The sequence below is a fragment of the Melanostigma gelatinosum genome (assembly GCF_949748355.1).
Source record: "Melanostigma gelatinosum genome assembly, chromosome: 12".
Classification (NCBI taxonomy): domain Eukaryota; kingdom Metazoa; phylum Chordata; class Actinopteri; order Perciformes; family Zoarcidae; genus Melanostigma; species Melanostigma gelatinosum.
Window position 1 is genome coordinate 21,729,844 of NC_136645.1, and position 22,637 is coordinate 21,752,480.

The window sequence follows — 22,637 nt, forward strand, 5'->3', positions numbered from 1 at the left end:
TAAATGTTTGCATATGTTCAAATGAGGAAATACACATGCCTCAAATAATATTCAGATTCATAAAACCTTGTGTTCGCTACCAGAACGAAGAGTCCTCCAAGAGTCCCTCGGTGAAAAGAGTCGCTCACTAACCTTTCGAGCTCCAAAGTGAAACTAAAGTAGAAACAGGAAGGGAGGGGCCGCCACGAGGACACCAGAATCAGTTCCACATTTTTGATTTGTATTGTGTTTCGGAGCTCAATTTAAGATTACATTTTCCTGAGTAGGAATCTTAAACTTTAAAGTTCACAAAATATCAGGAAATATATATTTTATATCCAATATAATCAAAATAAACAAATGTTTGAGATAGAAAGGTATTTTGTTTTCATTGGAGTCTGGGTGAAGCCCAACACTGTATTTAAGTGTATTTGTTTTGTGTAAAAGCCGCATATTCACACAACACTGCAACATTTGACAAGTGAAATAAAATGTTGCATGAAGCTCAACACCTACAAATACACTAGCTGCAGATTGCAGATACATGAATACTCGCATGACGGGATGCTTATCATCAAAATCAATGTAATTAACACAATGACAAGAAAAAACTCACAAGAACCAGTCACATATATAATATGTAGTGATGTTACGAGATGTGCCGACGCTTCGAAGCGTGTGTCGAGTAATGGAGGGGCCGTTTCCTTGAAGCGCGTATCGAGGCTTGCTTCATGTAGGGGAGGAGCCAAAAATGATGACGTCCGAAGCCTCGCTGCCCGGCTGTACCACGTGACTGCTTCGGGAAGTGGTTCAGAGTTTGCCGGGAGGTTCGACAGCAATATAAACCACTCAGGCTCCATTCAAAATGTGGGTTGTTGGTGGAGAGTTGCGGTCAGTTGAGAGTTTGGAGTGTTTAGAGAGAGAGAGATAGTTTGGATAGCGTTTATATAGTTTGGAGAGTTTAGAGAGAGAGAGATAGTTTGGAGAGTTAGGAGAGTGAGGAGAGAAGGATAGGTGATGGAGCCAGCTAGGAAGAGGAGGATTTCCCCTGTGTGGGAACACTTAGTAACATGATCTGTGGTTTCCTCTTAGGTAGCAAACTGTGGCATCGTTTAGACACCAGCGTCATGGAGGCACGGAAGACTCACAATGTAACAGCAGATGCCACTGTGGAGGTCCAGCGCTACCTTTCCGAGCTAAATATAAGCAGGCTGGAAAACCCTCTGGAGTACTGGGAGAGGCAAAAATTCCTGTATGCAAATTTATATAGACTTGCTCTTGCGTTTTTGTGCACGCCAGCATCTTCTGTACCCTGTGAAAGGGTGTTTTCAAAGGCCGGAGAGGTCGTGTCAAAAAAAAGGAATCGTTTAAAACCAAACACTGTTGAGAAACTGTTATTTCTGAATAAAAATGAATAAAATGTCCCCTGTCCTGTACATCACTGTCCAAGTTCCACAAGCATATTCAGTCCCCTCTTCCTAGTTCCACAAGCACTTTCACTGTCCTCTGCCTGCTTAAGCCCATGCCATTTTCCTAAAGTGACATAATAACATCATTACACAACCTGCCATATCATATGATACTCCCATTTTGGGAAAATTCACACACAGAATACATTCAAAAAATATATAAAAATATTTTATTATGCACATATGTGATCATTTATGTACAGAAATGATTTGGTCATACATTTTTGTAATTCAGTCATTCCCAACAGCCATAACAGACACAACAATTCAATGCATCACATTATGTGGTTCAGATACAGCTGCCTGTGATTATACACTTGGCCAGTAGGTGGTATCGTGTGCACATGAAGCATCGAGTAATGAACCCTTTCTCGAACCAATTGGCTGAAGTGTTGCGAGGCCTCATGAGGCTTAATCTCGCCATCACTAATAATATGACAACAAAGCATGACAAATCAATCCAGCAACACTGCGACACTAAAACACGTATTCCGCTGCACACTGAAGAGCACGGCCCATTAAAATAGTATTCACATCAGAGGGAAGAATATTAACTACATCATTAAAACGAGACCATAGACACAGTAGATGTAAAAAAAACAAAAGCACTTCTCTTACCAAAGCTGCTGTTCACTATTTAAATACAAAATACAATGTGCTACTTTGCAGTGGTATTTGATCAACAATCTCTTGATTTCTCCAGAAGTCACAAGGTACCTGCTGAACATGGTGCATCCAGATCAATGTTCTTCTCTTGGTGATGAAGACCTTCATCATCTGGAGGTCTGGAGTTTATGGTCAGATAATGCGCTATGTTGAAATATTAATCAGACAAGTTTTAATATTTATTTTGGGTAAATTACTAATTAAATATGATATAAATCAGGACATACAAATATGATAATTACATAATTGATTACTTAACAATAATTAGATTAAGCGATAAAGAAATAATCATTAGGTGCACACAAAGAAAATATATATTTTCTTTGTGTGCACTATATAAATATTATATACATACATATATTATATGTATATATATTGATTAGGGGTGTAACAGTTGGTTCACAAAATCCACGGTTGGGTTGGGTACGATACAGTGGAGCCACGGTTCGGTACGTTTCGGTACAGTAGAAAACTATAAATGCAGAGAAATGTACTTGATTTTAAAATATATTTATTCATTAAACTAACATCATGAAGTTATTCTTTGACTTTGAACAATGATGGAACTATACCTGAGTGACCCATCTTCTGGGGTGTCTTCTTAGCAACACATAAGCATAAAAAACAAAAACTGCTCCTTAATGTTATGTAGTATTGTTACTTACATCTTGTATTGTTACTTACATCTTGCAAAAGAGATTTTTAATCTCAATGGGACTACCTGGTTAAATAAAGGTTTTTAAAAACGTATTCGGTTCGTCATGCTTACCGAACCGTGAGCCTCGTACCGAACGGTTCAATACGAATACGCGTATCGTTACACCCCTAATATTGATATATAATTGCTTTCCACCGCATATTTTCTACTCTCTCATTATTATAAAGGAAACACATTTAGATGGAGTGAAGTGTGGAAGGAGACACTTTCACGGAAAGTGTGTGTGTGTGTGTGTGTGTGTGTGTGTGTGTGTGTGTGTGTGTGTGTGTGTGCGTGCGCGCGCGCGCGCGCGCGCGCACAGAGATGGGGGGTCAGGCCTCGTCAGTGGAGGGCGTCCATGTGGTGGTAGTTGGCGGTGGATTCGGGGGCATCGCGGCGTGTCAGCAGTTGAGATCTGGAGGACTAAACTTCACTCTGATCGACATGAGAGACGCTTTTCATCACAACGTGGCGGCGCTCAGAGCGTCTGTACAACCAGGTACAACTTTTACTTTGTTGTCTGATAATTTAATATATTTATTTATTTTCATGATCACTTTATTTTGTGTTTTACTTTTACTTTTAAGTTTTACTTTTTATTTTATAAGAATTCTGTTAAATTTTTTTATTTAGTTTTATTTTATAAGAATTTTATACTTAGTCATACCTTTAGTTTATTTTGCCAATACATTTAAAATGAACACTTACTTTATTTGTTTTGTTTAATTTAGAATTGTTTTTAGAAGTTTTTAGAATAAAAATTTTGTTTTGCAATTTTTCAAAAATTATTTTGTTTCTTTTCATTTAAACATTTCACATATTCTTCCAAAATAGATCTCTAATTAGTATTTTTCTTATTGTTATTATGATTCTCACTTTTATTGTTTTTATTGTTACTATAAATGTTATTTATTTTGCACCTTTCATACATATTAATATAAAATATATTAACAGTGCACTCTGACATCATCAGAGTGTGACCTTTGACCTTTGACGCCCTGTAGGCTTCGCCCAGAGGACCTTCATCCCGTACGCCGAGACCTTTGGAGACAGTTTTGTTCAGGGACGAGTTCAGAGAGTCGACACCGACAGACAGACGGTCGTCCTGGAGGGAGGGAGGGTGAGGACGGGGGGAGGTAGGGGAAGGGATGGATATATATATGTATGTATATACTATGAACACAAGTAGAAGTTATTTTTACATCATACTTAGAAAAAAAACTATTCATATAATATTTCACCATAATGCAGCAGACCCTCCTCATATCCGGGATTCCCTACAGTCCAGTTTGTCCCCTGTGTGCTGCAGGAGATCCAGTACTCCCACCTCATCCTGTGCACTGGGACTGATGGAGCGTTCCCCGGGAAGTTCAACACTGTGGCGTCGTACCAGACCGCCGTCCAGATGTACGAGGACTTCAGCAAGCAGGTAGTTACTCTGAGAGGTCTGCAGAGACTGTCTGTCTGTCTGTCTGTCTGTCTGTCTGTCTGTCAAAGTATATATCTATCTATCTATCTGTATTGGACCTGATGCAGACCCGCAGACCAGGTGTTCGGTTCGGACCGGGTTCTGTCGGGGGTTCTGAACCTGCTGTGTGTGTTTCAGGTGAGAAAGCGTCCAACCTGTCCGAGCTGCAGCTCAATGTGACCCAGAAGAACTCAGTGGTGACCACTGAGAGAGGAACAAATCTCACCTCGGATCTGATCATCTGCTGCACCGGACTCAAGGTCAACTCTGCAGCCTACGGCTCCAGCTTCCGTGAGCACACACACACACACACACACACACACACATACGCAGCATCATCGATTACCAGTAGTGGAGGAAGTATTTAGAACCGTTACTGCTGTAGAAGTAAAAACAATACTTTGTTACAGAAAAAGTACTCATACTACATAGTAAAAACACTGAGTTTAACCATCAACAAATCTGTTGATAATTAAGGAACTACTTTTTTATTTTATTAAAGGACTAATGTGCTGTACTTGCTTAAACTGTTGGGAAGTTTCATTTATAACTAAAGATCATACTTCTAACAATAATAACATTCCTCTAATATAAATGTGGTGGAGTAGAAGTAATTAGCATCAAAAGAAAAGACGAGGGTGAAGTACAAGTACCTTGAATGTGTACTTAAGTACAGTACTTGAGTATTCTTGTCTCATATTTGTCTGTGGAGTGCAGTTTGATGTCGAGGCCACTAGGTGGCAGTGTGTGTTAATTTGTTCATCAGAGTGAGACGTCTGATAAAAGCAGCTCTTTGGGATTATTGTCTTTCAGCCTCCAATCACAATCAGGTAGTCGATCGGTGTATTGATCAGTGGTCTGTTCCCGTCGACAGACGGCTGTCTGGCCGATAACGGAGCTCTGAAGGTGAACGATCACCTGCAGGTTCAAGGTTTCTCCAACGTCTTCGCTGTCGGCGACTGCGCCGACGTCAACGAGCCCAAGATGGCGTACCACGCAGGGCTGCACGCCGCCGTCGCCGTGGGCAACATCGCCAACAGTCTGAGCGGGAAGGAGCTGACCTCATATCACACAGGTACACGCTCACTGCCTGTGTTTTTAGTTGCCCGTTTGTGTTTTACTTGCTTGTTTGTGTTTTTAGTTGCCTCTCTGTGGTTTTAGTTGGCTCTTTGGTTGCTGTTGTCTGTGCTGCTGGTTGACTGACAGTGTTGCATGACTCTGGTGTCCTGACTTCAGTAGTTCACTCCACCACTGTGGGACCAGAACAGAACAGAGTGATGATGGAGATGAGAGACCACAGGGTCCTCTGAGGGACAGGGCGGCCAAACGTCCAGTTAACCAGAACACACTGGTTAAAAAAGAAAAGGTTTCACCAAATACAACAAGTATCCCATCAGATGTGATTCTAGTTGTTTTAGTCATTGTATCCCATTTGAATATCTGTTGGTTGAATAAACATTATAATCAAGACATAACTTTTACCCTCCAACAAAACCAGTGAAAGCAGAAAAATAAATCTTCAGTCAGTGTTTCTATCAGTTCACAGCAGCAGAGAGAAAAGTCTCCTGTACCCAGCTGTGTGTCCATGACGAGTGATAAAGGTCGTCGGATTACCTTGAAAGATGGACGCCGTTCTTATGACCCAGAGTAAGTTCTTAAAACAGATGAAACAGATGGCTGACTGTTCTGATTCTCAGTTATGAAACAGAATTGTTCGTGCATCGTTTACAGTGTTTTCATGATGATCAATCATACAGAACTCAATATATTTAACTGACCGGTCTGTATGTATTTGTGTGTAAATCATGAAACAGTATCTGGTGCAAACACAATGTGAGCTAATTCCTCCACAGAGTCGACCAGGAGAGGTGAGATTTTCAGATAGCTGCAGATTTCTGGAGACAGATGACCTGGACTAGCTGCAAATGTCTTTAGAATGGCTTCAGTGCTCTGGGGACTAGCTGAAGAAGTCTGGAGACGAGCTGAAATTGTCCGGGGACTAGTTGGAGAAGTCCGGGGACTACCTGAAGTTGTCTGGAGACTAGATGACGTAATCTGGAGACTATCTGAGGTAGTCTGGGGAATCGCTGAAGAAGTCTGGGGACTAGGTGACGTATTCTGGTCTGGGGAGTAGATGATGTAGTCTGGGGACTAGCCGAAGAAGTCTGGGGACTAGCTGACGTAGTCTGGAGACCAGCTGCAGAGGTTTGGAGAGTAGCACCAGAGTATTGTCAGGAGACTAGCTGAATAGGTCTGGAGACGAGTTGCAGAAAACCTGGGGACCACTTGGAGAGGTCTGGGGACTGACTACAGAGGTTTGGGGAGTAGCTGCATAGGTCTGGAGACTAGATGCAGAGTTTCAGGGACTCCGTATCGTGGTTTGGGGAGTAGTTTCAGAAGCATATGCAGAGGTCTGGTGGTAGAGTTCAGTTTGATTAAGAGTCAGTCGTTTCAAAGAGTTGCATGTTGGAAGGTCATCCTTATAAATCCAGTTTTTGGTGGTAACTGGACATTTTAAAGATTTTAATTGAGAGAAAGACTCATTCAATCATTGATGGTTGAACTTTAGGTTTTATATTGTACACTGAATGTATTAAAGCTATGTTTTCATGGTAATATCAAAACTCTTACTGTCCAACAAAACCAGTGAACGCAAAAAGAGAAATCGTGTCTGTTGAGTAAATCTCAGTGTTTCTATCAGTTCACAGCAGCAGAGAGAAAAGTCTCCTGTACCCAGCTGTGTGTCCATGAAGAGTGATCGGTCTACAGGTTTGATGATTAACTTCTTGTGTTATTGGGAAGGGTCAGAGGAAGTGTCTTTGATATTTGGACTCCTAAAGGAAAACTAATAAACCAAGTTTACATCAAAGAAAAGTGTGGGTCTGTTTCCCCAGATGTCAAAGAAACTCTTTTCTAAAGCATTTCTTTTCCAAAGGTTCAGATCTGAAGTGTGTAATGGTAAAAATATGCATTTGAACTTTGTGTCCTCAATGTGAACTTGCAGTGAACTCGAAAGCTTACGTGTCATCTATTAAGGAAAATGGCTACAGGAAAAGTAACAAAACTACTTGCAAAGTGGCAAGAACAACTTGTTCCTTACATGAAGCAAAGAAAGTGCAAACTAAGCAGTAATCAGAACTGGTGGTTGAAACGCCTCATGTTACCTTGAATGTATCGAAGCTGTGAAAAGTCAGCTGGATGCAGCAGACCAGCCCTCGTGGGTGCTGTGCCTTTGAGAAATAACTTGTTGCTGCATAAATAAAGGGGCTTGTGTGATACATATTTTGAAGCATTCAAAGTAGTATTCATATTGAAGTATTGCAGTATTGAAGTATTCATGAAGCTGTTGTGTTTTCTTCCCCCTTGCAAGAGAATAAACAGAAAAAAGACAACTTTGAATCTTATTAAGACTTTATTATTGATTTGTGAACAAAAACTCTCTTCTCCCGATTAACATAGAAATCTTCCACAAGTGGACCCTGGTACCTTTTGGAATGTGACGGACCAACATGTCCTGTGTCAGCAAGATGTTTTTCACAATGATGATACTAAGCCCTCCTTTGTTTGCTTCATAAACCATTTCTAATATTTTGTCTCATCACATCAGAAATGTTCTTTAGTCAAACAGCAGAAAGAATATGTGGGAAAATATCTGCTTTATTTCTGAAGTCTTCTTCTCGATGCCTCGTGATTCACACTGTTTCTTTCTATATTTCTACACATCATTCCATATTTGGCCCCTTATTGCATGATTGGTAAGGGGGATATTGTTTGATATGAATTTCAATACGCAGCAACATGTCGGAACTGGTTGCGGTGTCCTGGTGACGGCCGCTCCCTTCCTGTTTGCACATTAGTTTTACTTCTGGAGCTCGTGGTGTCGCAGCTTCTTCTTCTCTGCATCTAAAGGTTAGTAAGCGACTATTTTCACTGAGGGACTCTTGGAGGATTGTATGCTTTGTTTTATAAATTAGAACCCTGAACAGTAATTTAAGAGCTTATTATTTGAGCTCGGTACTATTTAGAGTACAATCAAATATACTATGAAGTACTATATTACTGTGTGCTTCTTCTGTAATCTAATGTCAAAGTTCCTTCCAGAGACCAATATTCAGCCTTTTTGTCTACATTTGATGTGGGATAAAAAACATTTCTTCCATAAATAGATTATGAACTTTTTATTTTGGGATGTAGGACTTTATAGACTACATGCACCAATACTATGAAGTACTTTTAGTGTGTACTTCTTGTGTAATCTAATGTGAAAGTCCCTTCCAGAGGGAACAACAACAGGAATGAGTTACACCATGAGACTTGAATGTTTCTATTCCCGTTTTTGTTTCCTCCCTCAATCTTACTGCCAGGAATCCACTAATGGAATGTAACTAAGTACATTCACTCAACTTCTGTACTGCAGTACATTTTGGTGGTACTTGTATTTTGGCTTATCATTTCTATTTTCTAGTATAGTTTATAATTCTACTCCACCACATTTGTTCACTGGAGATATTTTTTACTTACTTTATTTTATACTTTTTGTGGCAGTAAGAGATTGAGGAAGAAATAAAAAAGGGAATCGAAACATTCAAGTCTCATGATGTGACTCATTCCTGTTCTCTGGAAGGGACTTTGATATGCTTTACCGTAAATCACACACTCTGAACACAGGGGCAGCTAGTTTGACCGCAGTGGTAAACTGGAATAAGGAAGCAAGGAAAAGAAGCAAGTGCAGTGCATTTCTTCATGTGGGTTTCATATGTCACATGTCCAACGTTACTGAGGTCGGTTATCAGCCTCACCTGTTATATACAGCTTTCTGTTTGATATCCATTGGCCCTGATGATGTCACAGAGACATGCGTCTAAAGATGAATGAGTGCTGATATGCTGATCAATGATCGGACTGATGCTTTCACCTCTGCTCTGTTTCCTCTACAGATGAAGGTACAACGTCTCTGGGAGCTGATGTGGATGTGAATTCAGCAGCAGCTAACAAGGTCACATGACTGATTTTGGATTATTGGACTAGCTGAAAAAGAGTAACATTTCAAATGTTGAAGAGCTTTTCAAAGTCAGTCAAATAGAAGTGAAAAGTGACGTCATCCCCAAAGACAGGCCAATAAAAAGCCACATGAAGTGTCTTCCTCTTGTCTTCAAACAAGCCAACAGACTAAAGAGCATTGTGAACGTCATTTCTTAGAGATGACTCTGCAGCTCAAAGTGACAACGACATGGAAACTGTCCCATGAGTGTATTTAGTATTGAGGTGAATGAGCTGTGTGTGTTTGTCATGATGAAGAGAAATAATGTTGTTGTGTTTGTGTGAAGGTGTGGACTCTGCTATGAATCAGTGTGAGGACAGAGAGGAGGGAGTCCCTCCCTCTAAAACCAGCCAGACCAAAGCTCAGAGGTGAGATGGAGACATTTATGGAGACATTTATGTTTAAACTGTACATGGTCCCTTTTAAATAAATTAAATAAATACATAATAAATGACCATCTCTAACTGTTCATGACTCAAAGTCTTTCATTCAGTGACTCTATTTCTACACATGTGACCAGGATCCATCAGGGACAAGACTGTCCTGGACCTGGACCTGCACCTGAGCCTGAGCCTGGACCTGGACCTGAGCCTGGACCTGGACCCAGCTGTGTGTCCATGAAGAGTGACCGGTCTATGAGTGAGCCTATTATGTTCAAAGATGCACGCCACTCTGTTGATCAAAGGTGAGGATTTCAAACTGATGATAAAAACAAAGTGATGATGATGATGATGATGATGAGGTCAGAAGGACACTCTGTGGGGTTAATGTGTGTTGAATGAAGCACAAAGTCGGCTCCATTGAAGCGTCTGCAGCCGGACTCACAGCACAGTGAAATGAATGAGATGCACAAATGATTAAAGGACAGAAGAGAAGCCAGTGTTTCATCCTCTGGAGACTGTTGAGAGAGAGCGAGAGGATGAGTTCCACCTCATCTGGTCCTTCAACACTATGTAAGGCTCATCAAGTCTCTGTCTTTACTGAGAGGTCAAACGGAGGCTTTCTTCACATCTACTGCCTGGTCGCTATGATAAAGTCTGTAGTCAGCTGGGTCATTGAGTGATCTGTCACAAGGTCTGGAAGAACACATCACATCCAGAAGGTTACATTACAGTCCCCACTTTGAGCATTTGATGCTCACAAATCAATCCTGAAACCAGGAATGAGGTATAAATGATTAGAGAGAAAAGAATCATCAGTCGTGTTCATCATTAGCTGAACCATTATTACTGTCATATATGAAGAATTAGAGGCATCATTGTGTGTGATTACAGCAAAGCATGAAATAAGGAACAATAAAGTTCAATGACATCTTCATTGTAATGGGGAGGGGTCCACTCTAGGGGGGTGGAGGTCATTCAGTGATGTCATTCTCTGACAGTTGAGTTGATCAAAGAGTTAATCATAGCTTTAGCATGAGGGATCACACAACATTTCAAGGCTGCAATTGTAAGAAATTTGAGCAAAGAACTGTGTTCAGTAGATATAATAAAAGTGTTTAATAATTAATAATTAAGAATTCATAATTAGTCATAATCATAAGTGTTTTGGAAATGCATAATTAAGATAAACATAAAGTGTTTTAGGATAAGCAGCTAGAAGTAGAATTTGAGACATGAAGCTTTTGCCAAAGTTGCAAAGTTGCAGAAGTTTAACATTTACACTGAAGGATTATCATAGAGGGATTAAGCAATAACTGACAGTCTTTGAATGTGTTAGGAGCTCAGGGAAAGAGAGTCATGAAGACAGGCGTTTACAGAAGTGCACAGGGAAGTTAGCTAATAGGAATTGGGATAGACGGAAGGGGAGGAGTTGCGAAGGGATATGAGGGCGGGAGATAGAAAGTGTTTTTCTGCCTCTTTTTAGCGTGTGGTTGCCTGGGACGGCTGTGTCCTGGGACCAGAGGTAGTTTTTCCCAAAGTGGGTTAATATTGTAATATTTCTTAGGAGTAATTTACTCCATTGTGTAACTGTAATCGTACTTGCATCAGTGGGATTAAATTCCTTTTAATTGTAAACCAGTTTTGGTAGATTTATTGTTGCAGCGTGTCGACTGTACAAAGCAGCCGGACACGTGCTCTGGCCTCCTCGCTGTGGAACAGACTCAAACTTCCACACAAACAACAAGACAGGTTAACAAAGGAGGTCAAGAGTTTCCTCAATGTGGCTTTCCTTCTGCCTGCTGTCAGCCAGGACCACCAGCCCCGTCCTCCAGGGGTCTCAGAGTCCTTGCTTTTTTCTTTGTGCAGCAGATCATTAAGGTGTGAAACAACGTGAATCATGTTACCTGAAATGTCCTGAATGTAGGTGCAGCAGTCCGTTGCAATGACTCCTTGGCTGGCGTAACTGCTACTTGGACTGCTGTGGTGTTGATCTTGGTTTCATTGAGTAATGTCATGTCGTAGTGGTGGGATGATGAATAAAGCAGGCAGGAATATGCTGCAGGTTCCTCTCCACCTGCCGCCCCTCCGGTGCCACGGTTGGTTCAATGGTGTCATCTTATCAGCAGTGTGACCTCAGCTCATCCCCTTAATCAATGTGCTGCCGCTTGGTGAGTTTGAGAAACGTGTGGTCCGAATGACAATCAACAACCGTCTCTCCCTGCAAACAGAAGGTGGGGAAAGCTCTGGCTCCCTTCAGTTGATGTACGATTGATGTGGCGTCGTTGGTGGGCTCAGGAACTCGTTTGCAGTGGCTGTTGTGGATCCTAGTTGCTCTTTCTGCCACCTTTACTGCCGTCTCCGTGGTGAGGAGGATCTGGTTAGGTCCGTTCCACCTGCATGCTCTCCAGTTCTTTCTCCTTAGGTCTTTTACTACGGTCCAATCAGCTGGCTTCCGGTCGTGTAGTTTCTTTTCTGTGGCTCTTTGTAGCTCTTCTTTTACCTGTTTGTGGATATCAGGGAGCACAGAGGACAAAGGCCAAACTCATGTGCCACGCCCCATGCATATGTACTATCAGTAGGCTATAGATGTTCACTGTTTTATCTTGAGCAAGTTTGCATGCTTCTGTCAATGCAATCTCATCTGCTGCCTGTACAGAGTCCTTTGATGGGAGTGGTTCAGCCATGATTGTTTCATGTGTTGTTGTGATGCAGCACCTGTCAGATTTTGATCAGTTACTGGGTCTCTTGAGGCTGAACCGTCGACAAACACTTCCAAATCTGCATTGGTCAAAGGTGTGTCAAACAAGTATGGCCTGGGGGAACAAGCTTCAGTTATTTCTGCCACACAATCATGCTGCTGTCCATCAGCTGGTGTTGGGAGGAGAGTTGCAGCGTTAACAGTGTATCTTTTTACAAGGATGTTTGGCATTTCAAGCAGGACAGTGTTAAACCTGAACCACCTGGCCGTTGACAGGTTTTTGTTCTAGCATGTGGAACCAACAGGTTAGGTCAGCAGAACCTACAAGGTCACATGATGACATCACAGTCTTCTCAGCATCTGCTACAGTTCTAATACAGCATCATTTGGAATCCACTGTAGACAGCAGGACGTCTCTCTGTCAATAAACTCATGACCTGTTTCTTTGTTTCGGGCTTTGGGATGGTTTGGATGGCTTCTATTGGTTTGGGGGAGAGGGTTTTGTCCTCTGCTGTCATCATGTGCCCCAGAAAGTGACTTTTTCAGAAACGAACTGCAGTCTAGATACTTTTCTAGAGTCTACTACACAAGCCTCTTTAGTGGGAGAACAGATCATTAAATCATCCACACACTGCCGGCAGAATGAGATTAGTTGGAGATTCACAGAAGCTTTGGCAGATTCTGGTGAATGTATCCATTTTTCCCTTCGAAAAAAATGTAAACCACAACTGTCTGTCGGGGTCAACTGGAATGCCATTTGCCAAATGAACAGCAGAAAACCACTCTGTCAGATGGAATGTGAGAAAGGAATGTGCATGGACTGCAGAGTTTACTGCTTGCAAGTCCTGAACAAACCTCCACTCTTCTGACTGACCAGCATCTCTGGTCTTCTTAACCAGGAAGATTCGTGTTCAAACAGGAGGTTTTTCACATGGAACAATCACTCCAGCTGTAAGGAGAGATTTGATGCCTTCAACTGCTTCTTTTATCAGTGGGTATTGATTGTGGCATGGTCTGTATGAAGATGTCGGTGTGATCACAACCGGCTCAATGCCTTTGATTAGACCTACATGTAGCATCCCGGCTGAATAATGGTCTGTGGTCTTGAACTGATGGTCCATAAGTCTTTAATGAATCACACCTTGAACACACCTTGAACACACCGTAAGAACTTGTGCCTATATCGGCCAGGTGCTAAAATAATAAAACCGTATCCATCTTCCTTGTTAAAACACTTTTTCCGTCCCTTTAGTGACTTTTCTAACGGCTTTCTAACGGCTTCCTAGCGCCGTCTTGCTTCCGGTTTTTATACCTTCAGAATAAAAGCCCAACAGGAAATGCACCGACTGCAGTGACAAAACGTCCAAAATAAGACATAAAAAAGGAACAATCTATTTAAATACACTACACATTCTCAGAGGTCCTTTACACTCCCACTAAATCATGAGTGGTTTACATCAATACAAAAGCACGAATGATTTCTCAACTCAAAATGACCTCTAAAGGCTCTGTAAATACCACATATAACTTCGGCAAATGTCCACATTTAAACTCTTCATACAGTAAGGGACACAGTTGTGAAGTTAAACAGTCTCTAGGAGTAGAATCAGCTTCTGAACAGGACGTTCAACGATGGATGGCTTGCCAGAACGCTGTCCTTCCTTTCCCAATCTCTGATCTCTGAACTGAATTTTCACTCTCCTTACAAGTCCATCCTTACCAATGACAGTCTCTAAGACCCTTGCGAGCCTCCATTCACCTCTGGGCAACAGTTCATCAATGTCCATCACTATATCACCGACACACAGATTTCTCATCGGTGTGTGCTAGTGCTGCCTTGCGATGATGTTGTGAAGATATTCACATTTCCACCGACTCCAGAACTGCTCGGCCATATACTGCACGCGACGCCATCTTTTCACTCCACACAAGTCCTCTCTGGGGAACGTTCCAGGTGGCGGAAGAGCGGTTCAAGATTTCATGTTGATCAGATGATTGAGGGTGAGTGGTTCCAAGCTGTCTGGACTGTTTAAGTTATCCACAGTGAGGGGTCGGCTGTAGACTGTAAGACATTTGAGCAAAAAACTGTAGTTAGTAGATATAATAAAAGTGTTTAATAATTCATAATTAGTCATAATCATAAGGGTTTTGGGAATGCATAATTAAGATAAACATAAAGTGATGTAGGATTAGTAGCTAAAAGACATGAAGCTTCTGCCAAGTTGCAGAAGTTTAACTTTCATACTGAAGGATTATTATAGAAGGGATTAAACAATAACTGACAATCATTGAATGTGTTACCTGCTCAGGAGAGAGAGATGTGAAGACAGGCGTTTACTGAAGTGTGAGAGTAGGTAGCCAATAGAAATTGAGATAGACGGAAGGGAGGAGTCGCGAACGAATATGTGGGCGGGTAGAAGTGTTTTTTCTGCCTCTTTTCTAGCATGCGGTTTCCTGGGACGGCTGTGTCTCATGGGAGCAGAGGTAGTTTTTTTCCAAATGGGGTTTTATTGTTTTAATATTTCATAGGAGTATGTACTCCAATGTTTAACTGTAATCGTACTTGCATCAGTGGAATTAAATTCCTTATAATTGTAAACCAGTTTTGGTAGCGTTATTATTGCAGCGTGTTGACTGCACAAAGCAGCCGGACACACGTGCTCCAGCCTTCTCTCTGTGGGGGTTGAGATTCAGCCTCGACAAGACTATGGCCATAGCGTCATAGAGTAGAGTTCGTAGTGAAACATCGTTGAGTCTGCTATGGGGAAGTGCTAGAGTGGAATTCAGCACACTCCTGACTGTCTTTATTTGGCGCTCCCATACACCACCTGCATGACTGGAGTCGGGCGCGTTCATGACAAAGTCACACTGCTTCTGTGACAGAAATGTATTGAGTCTCTGTGTGTTAAGCTCTTGTAAAGCTGCCTTGAATTCATTCTTTGCACCAACAAAGTTAGTGCCTTGGTCACACTGGATTTGACGGACTGCACCGCGAACTGCAATGAAACATTGCAAGCCGTTGATGAAAGCATCCGTGGACAAATCTTCCAACATCTCGATGTCAATGGCCCGTGAGCAGTTGGAAGTAAGCAGCTCGTTTACAGTTTTTCCTCTGGATCCGCCGTCTGCTGGATTTTCATTCGTGGGGACGTAAAACCATTGTTGGGGGCTTGTGTTATGTCGGATCTTTTCTAAGTTGGCAAAGTCTTGATGCCAGCTCTCCCACCGTGGCTTCAGTATTTCTGGCAGGGGGTCATCCCAGTCAGTACCTTGGTGACATATTTTCTTTACGTCGCACCTAAGAGAAATAGGGTGCTGTATGAACCGTATGAGGACACCTGTTAGGTTGTTCATCGTGTCTGGTCCTGGTAGAAGGTGTTCGTTTAGGTTTGTGCCGCTGTACCTTGCGGAACAGTCGAACACATTATGTCGTTTTTCAGACCTTTTATGGTGGTAGATGCCATGATGGGGAATGTACCATCGTTCACCAGGAGATCCATCTTTGTTTACTTCTTCGACATCACCTCTCTCAATGACTTCTTTCATGTATGCTGTGTAGTCCTTCTTATATTTCTCATCCCTGTGGAACCTCCGTCGTAAATGACTGAGCCTGATTTCAGCGAGTTTTTTGTTATCAGGCAAGTGTGGCTGTTGCTTAATGGGCATAGGCATCTCGTAATGTCCCTGATCATTTTTCCTTATGCCTTCTTTGAGTTTGTTCAGGAAAACGAGATCCTCTTCTGAGACAGTCTTGTCATCTCCTTTGGTGTCCTTAAGGTCTGATTCCAGGGCGCTTATCACATCCATCGGCGTCACTATTGGGAGTTCCTTTACAGCGACTCTGTGACACAGGCTTGATTCTGTTTCATCGAGACACGGTGTTGAGCAGCCTACAATGCTCCATCCTAAGTCCGTAAGGATGGCATAGGGCTCGTTGTCTTTTCCTGCTACTACTTGTCTGGGTGTTAGTGTTCTGGGACAGTTATACCCAATCAAGAGTCCTACATCACAGCTGAGAAGAGGTGGCATCTTATCTGTGATCGCTGTTAAGTGAGGCCATTGTTTTGCAGTTTCGTGAGTGGGAACATGATCACGATTCACAGGAATGCAGTCCTTGGTGTAAGAAGGAGGAAGGTTGATGTGAACACATGAATTGTAACCTCTCACACGTAGTCCAGATACCCTTTCACTTTTCACAATCATGTTTTCTCCAAACAAAGTGGTAAGTTTCAGTTTCACAGGGGAGGCATCTGCTTGTAGTTCATTGCTTACCTCCTTGTTGATGAAGGTGCTGTCACTTTGAGTGTGTAGTAATGCGTAGACAAGCTCTTCCTTGGATGGGTTTTTAGCAGAGGACACCCACACAGGAACGATCATGGAAGTGCTGCTTGACTGACTACCTCCAGTGACGCTGAGTGCTGTGGCTGACATGGTTTCATTTACAGTGTTTGGAGCTGTGTTCGCAAAGGATACAGACCTTTCTCTACCATCAAGTCTTCTGTAGTTCTCATCATGGAGACAGGTAGGGTGCCTTCCCTTACATATATCGCAAGAATGGTGGCGACGACATTCCTTGGCACTGTGACCTGGTTTCACACATCCATAACACAGCTTGTTATCCTTCACGTATGCTCGTCGATCCTCAAGGGACCTTTCTTTGAAGTCAGGGCACTTGGGAAGTTGATGCTTGTCATCTTTGCACCACATACAGGGGGACCTTGGTTTTCCATTGTTTAATGTTGACTTGTCACTGTTCATGGCAGTTTGAGTGATGAACACATTGGCTTTGTTTCCCTTTGTTTCCTTTATGTATCCTTTGTCATAACATGAGTTTGATGAGTGAAGAGCATATAGGGAAGTGACTGGGTTGCATGATATCTCTGCTTCTAAAGACACAAAGTTAGTGAAATCCTCAAAGGTGGGAAACTCTTTTCCTTCCATGAGGGCTATTGTAACCCGACGATTCCAACTTGATGCTAACCAGTCAGGAACCTTTTGTATTAGCTTTATGTTTTCTTCGCAGTCACTTAATATTTCTAAACCCTTCACATGGGGCGTGGCTTGAAGACAGGCACTTAGGAAGTCCGAGAATGTTCTTAACCCTTCAGCATCCTTGGGCTGAAGTTTTGGCCATTTTGACAGCTTGTCCCTGAAAACTCTTTGGACGACAAAGGGCTGATCGTAGCGTTGGTTGAGCTTATTTCATGCATCTCTATATGCCTCATCATCATTGCGATAGAATGTGCCTTCGAGACATTTATGAGCAGGGCCACTGACGTATTTCTTTAGGTAATACAGTTTATCAGCTGAAGAAATACCCTTTCGGTCAACAAGTGACATGAACGAAGCCCTCCATTCAATGTACAGGATTGGGTCTCCACTACACACTGTGGGCGTTGGCACTGGGAGTCTGTTCATGGCTATGCTGTCTTGGATTGCTTGGGCTAGACAGGACATGTCATTAGTGGGTGCTGGTGTCACAACGTGAGGGTTTTGATGGCATATAGCAGGGTTGAAAGGAATGTTGGGGGGTCTGTTGTTCTGCTGAATGGACTGTCTATCAGTTTCTTGTCTGATTTCTCTGTCATAGATCTCCAGTCTAGCGCGAGCAACCTCCATATCTCTTTCTACTTGTAGACGCTCTAATTCAGACATTTGCATTTCTAATTCCTTCGTATGGTTTTCCTCCATTATCCTTATTTTTTCCCTTTTGCTTTCTTTCTTCTTGCAGTATTTTATACTGAGCCTCCTTTGCAGCGAGCTCTGCGGCTGCATCAGCCCTTTTTGCAGCTATGATCATTAACTCAGAGTGGTGACTGTCACTTGACTGAGAAGCAGTGCCATATACAGAGTAAGCATAGTCGTGGGCATATAACTGATGGAGACGGTACCTTTCACGTACTGCACCATAATCGCCATCTACTGGACTATCTTCATAACGTCTTTAGTCACAGCTTCGACATGACTTCATAATCATCCAGATGTAATAAGCCTCTAATTCCTTGTATTTCCGTTTGTAGCTTATATATCTGATCCTTTATGGCATCCATATTGAACGTAGTTTTCCTTACCGCTTCTGTTGACCATCACGCTAAGTGCTGCAACTCGCTGTTCTGTGGCCGTGCCGTCTTTGTTCCACAAGCAGCGGAGTGTAGCAGGTGAAGTTCTTACTGTAGCATCCCGGCTGAATGGTCTGTAGTCTTGAACTGATGGTCCATAAGTCTTTAATGAATCACTCCTTGAACACACCTTGAACACACCTTGAACACACCTTGAACCCACCGTAAGAACTTGTGCCTATATCGGCCAGGTGCTAAAATAATAAAACCGTATCCATCTTGGTAGCAGCTTCCAAGAAGGCTATCACGAAGAGATGGCAAGAGAAGGCAGAACCAACATCACAAGATGGATGGCTGAAAATTGTGACTGAAATGTATGATATGGAACCATTAACTCATAAGAGCTCAAGTGGAGCGATGTCATGAGAAGTGGGAGAAATGGATGCTGTTTACATGTCAACGATAACACAACCTGAATATTTCACAGGAGTTACCATGTTTTTGAAGAGACTGAGCAATCCAGATCCCTTTTTATTTTTTTAATTTTTTTTAATTTATGTTTTTGTGTATATGTTGTCTGTCTGTCTGTCTTTCTGGTGAAAAGCCGAAAAAATAAAGTGAAAACAAAGTGATGATGTGTTTCTATCAGACTCGGTTGTGAGATCTCCAGGTTTTAACTGACTCAGATGAAAGACTGAGCTGTTGATTCTCCGTGGGATCAGCAGGACTAGTAAACCTTTACCACTACAGGGACTCATCTGATCCACATCCACATATCACTTCATGGACCTTTACCTTGTGTTGGTCTCTGTGTGGACAGACACAATGTGAGCTGATTCTTCATGATTGAATGATGATGATGTAATGTCAGTGTTTCTATCAGTTCACAGCAGCAGAGAGAAAAGTATCCTGTACCCAGCTGTGTGTCCATGAAGAGTGATCGGTCTAATGAGCGTCCGATTAACTTCAAAGATGGATGCCGTTCTTATGACCCAGAGTAAGTTCTTAAAACAGATGAAACAGATGACTAGCTGTTACACAGATACAAATTTGGTCGTCTATCATTTATAGTCTTTGATCTGTCATTATGATCTCATTTCTCATTATGATGATGACATGACTCAATATCTTTAACTACTTGTTTTAAATTTTTACATCAGACAGGAAGTAGCATTCTGGATATAATCCTAAATCTAGTTGCAGAGGTCTGGAGACTAGAAAGACTGACTAGGAGGAAGTCTCCCCAATGGTGCTGTGGCCAAAACCAAATACAGACCCTTTGTTTCAGTGATGTGGCAGATCAACAGTATTAAGTCTTGTTACATCTGACTAGCAACACAATGGTAGAATAGAAACTACACCAAATATGAAAAAGTATCACATCAGATGTGATTATAGTAGTTTCTCGTTGTAGTATCTCGTGGTGGAAGGTATTGAAGGAATAGAAAGTACATCGGTATGAATTTGCCATGGGATATACATTACAGTCATTTAGCAGACGCTTTTATCCAAAGCGACTTACAAAAAGTGTATTAAACATCGGACATCATTTTCGACGATACCTATACTATAAAATAAAGTTTACTGTCCAATAAAAGCAGAGATAATAATCAGTTTTGCATCTGCTTTTCAATATGATTAATCATGACAGAACACAACATTTTTAACTAACTGTTGTATTTGTGTTAATAGTACAAACACAAAGTGAGCTGATTGTTCATGATTCCTCCACAGAGAGGACCAGGAGAGCTCAGAGGTTCCCAGAGGTCAGTCTGCCCAGCAGCATCAAACACACCTGGACTCCATATTTATGGTCTGTACATGTACAACTACTTTTACATCTATTCTGTTCACAATCATCTCCATGCTGCACTTTGTAGACCAGTGGATTGTCAGTCTGTCCAACATGGATCTGATGTTTGGTTCCATGGTTTTAGTTTGTGTCATTCATAGAATATTCTGTTCCAGCTGCTGGAGGAGAACATCGTCACTTTTGTGAAGAACAAGCTGAAGAAGATCCAGAAGGTTGTGAGTTCAGATTACCCAGAATGCTTAGAGAGTCAGAGAGAGGATGAGGAGGTGTTGGACGGTGAGGATGAAGAGCAGAGGAGCAGCAGAGAGGCATTTGTGAAGATCACACTGCACTTCCTGAGGAGAATGAAGCAAGAGGAGCTGGCTGACTGTCTGCAGAGCAGTAAGAGGATTTCTCTGAAGATTTAAGATGCTGGATAAATGGGACGTTTACTAAAGTCTCAAGAGATGGACCAAAATATATTAATAGACTCATTCTTTGAGGAAATGACATTTTGAAATCTATTATTTGACTCATTGATCTTCTTTGTTGTGTGTTCATTCAGGACTTCCTGCTGCAGTTTGTCAGCGTGAACTCAAATCTAACCTGAAGAAGAAGTTCCAGTGTGTGTTTGAGGGGATCGCTAAAGCAGGAGACCCAACCCTTCTGAATCAGATCTACACAGAGCTCTACATCACAGAGGGAGGGACTGCAGACGTCAATGATGAACATGAGGTCAGACAGATTGAAACAGCATCCAGGAAACCACACAGACCAGAAACAACCATCATGCAAGAAGACCTCTTTAAAGCCTCACCTGGAAGAGAGGAACCAATCAGAACAGTGATGACAAAGGGAGTGGCTGGCATTGGGAAAACCGTCTTAACACAGAAGTTCACTCTGGACTGGGCTGAAGACAAAGACCACCAGGACATACAGTTCACATTTCCATTCACTTTCAGAGAGCTAAATGTGCTGAAAGAGAAACACTACAGCTTGGTGGAACTTGTTCATCACTTCTTCAGTGAAACCAAAGAAGCAGGAATCTGCAGGTTTGAAGAGTTCCTGGTTCTGTTCATCTTTGACGGTCTGGATGAGTGTCGACTTCCTCTGGACTTCCACAACAATGAGATCCTGACTGATGTTACTGAGTCCACCTCAGTGGATGTGCTGCTGACAAACCTCTTCAGGGGGAAACTGCTTCCCTCTGCTCGCCTCTGGATAACCACACGACCTGCAGCAGCCAATCAGATCCCTCCTGAGTGTGTTGACATGGTGACAGAGGTCAGAGGGTTCACCGACCCACAGAAGGAGGAGTACTTCAGGAAGAGATTCAGAGATGAGGAGCAGGCCAGCAGGATCATCTTCCACATCAAGACCTCACGAAGCCTCCACATTATGTGCCACATCCCAGTCTTCTGCTGGATCACTGCTACAGTTCTGGAGGATGTGTTGAAGACCAGAGAGGGAGGAGAGATGCCCAAGACCCTGACTGAGATGTACATCCACTTCCTGGTGGTTCAGTCCAAACTAAAGAAGGTCAAGTATGATGGAGGAGCTGATACAGATCCACACTGGAGTCCAGAGAGCAGGAAGATGACTGAGTCTCTAGGAAAACTGGCTTTTGATCAGCTGCAGAAAGGCAACCTGATCTTCTATGAATCTGACCTGACAGAGTGTGGCATCGATATCAGAGCAGCCTCAGTGTACTCAGGAGTGTTCACACAGATCTTTAGAGAGGATAGAGGACTGTACCAGGACAAGGTGTTCTGCTTCGTCCATCTAAGTGTTCAGGAGTTTCTGGCTGCTCTTCACGTCCATCTGACCTTCATCAACTCTGGTTTCAATCTGCTGTCAGAAGAACAAACACCATCCAGTTTGTCTAAAGTCTTTAGAAACAAACCTAAACCAAAACGTCTCTACCAGAGTGCTGTGGAAAAGGCCTTACAGAGTCCAAATGGACACCTGGACTTGTTCCTCCGATTCCTCCTGGGTCTTTCACTGCAGACCAATCAGACTCTCCTACGAGGTCTGCTGACACAGACAGGAAGTAGCTCACAGATCAATCAGAGAACAGTCCAGTACATCAAGGAGAAGATCAGTGAGAATGTGTCTCCAGAGAAAAGCATCAATCTGTTCCACTGTCTGAATGAACTGAATGATGGTTCTCTAGTGGAGGAGATCCAACAGTCCCTGAGTTCAGGACTTCTCTCCACAGATGAACTGTCTCCTGCTCAGTGGTCAGCTCTGGTCTTCATCTTACTGTCATCAGGAAAAGATCTGGACGTGTTTGACCTGAAGAAATACTCTGCTTCAGAGGAGGCTCTTCTGCGGCTGCTGCCAGCGGTCAAAGCCTCCAACAAAGCTCTGTAAGTACAGAGATAG

General features: G+C 42.4%; 2 protein-coding genes across 3 annotated transcripts in view; both read left to right on the forward strand.

Moving 5' to 3' along the window:
• Positions 1–3,135: 3,135 nt before the first annotated feature.
• On the forward strand, positions 3,136–9,284 carry aifm2 (AIF family member 2; the record flags this gene model as incomplete). Its single annotated transcript, XM_079280650.1, has 6 exons — positions 3,136–3,310; positions 3,816–3,931; positions 4,121–4,256; positions 4,418–4,570; positions 5,154–5,354; positions 9,217–9,284. The coding sequence occupies 6 exons, from the start codon at positions 3,136–3,138 to the stop codon at positions 9,282–9,284; spliced, it is 849 nt and encodes a 282-aa protein (XP_079136776.1).
• A 75-nt stretch (positions 9,285–9,359) lies between these two features.
• LOC306785959 (NACHT, LRR and PYD domains-containing protein 3-like) overlaps positions 9,360–22,637 on the forward strand; it is a 90,933-nt gene continuing 77,655 nt past the window's right edge. Inside the window, exons 1-6 of one of the 2 annotated variants that reach the window (XM_079280559.1) lie at positions 9,360–9,688; positions 9,841–10,005; positions 19,344–19,457; positions 20,195–20,273; positions 20,429–20,654; positions 20,818–22,621. In XM_079280559.1, the coding sequence (XP_079136685.1) occupies positions 9,585–9,688; positions 9,841–10,005; positions 19,344–19,457; positions 20,195–20,273; positions 20,429–20,654; positions 20,818–22,621 (2,492 nt within the window). In that variant the 5' untranslated portion in view covers positions 9,360–9,584. The remainder of the gene's footprint in view (positions 9,689–9,840; positions 10,006–19,343; positions 19,458–20,194; positions 20,274–20,428; positions 20,655–20,817; positions 22,622–22,637) is intronic. The other variant, XM_079280558.1, reaches the window with a different exon arrangement.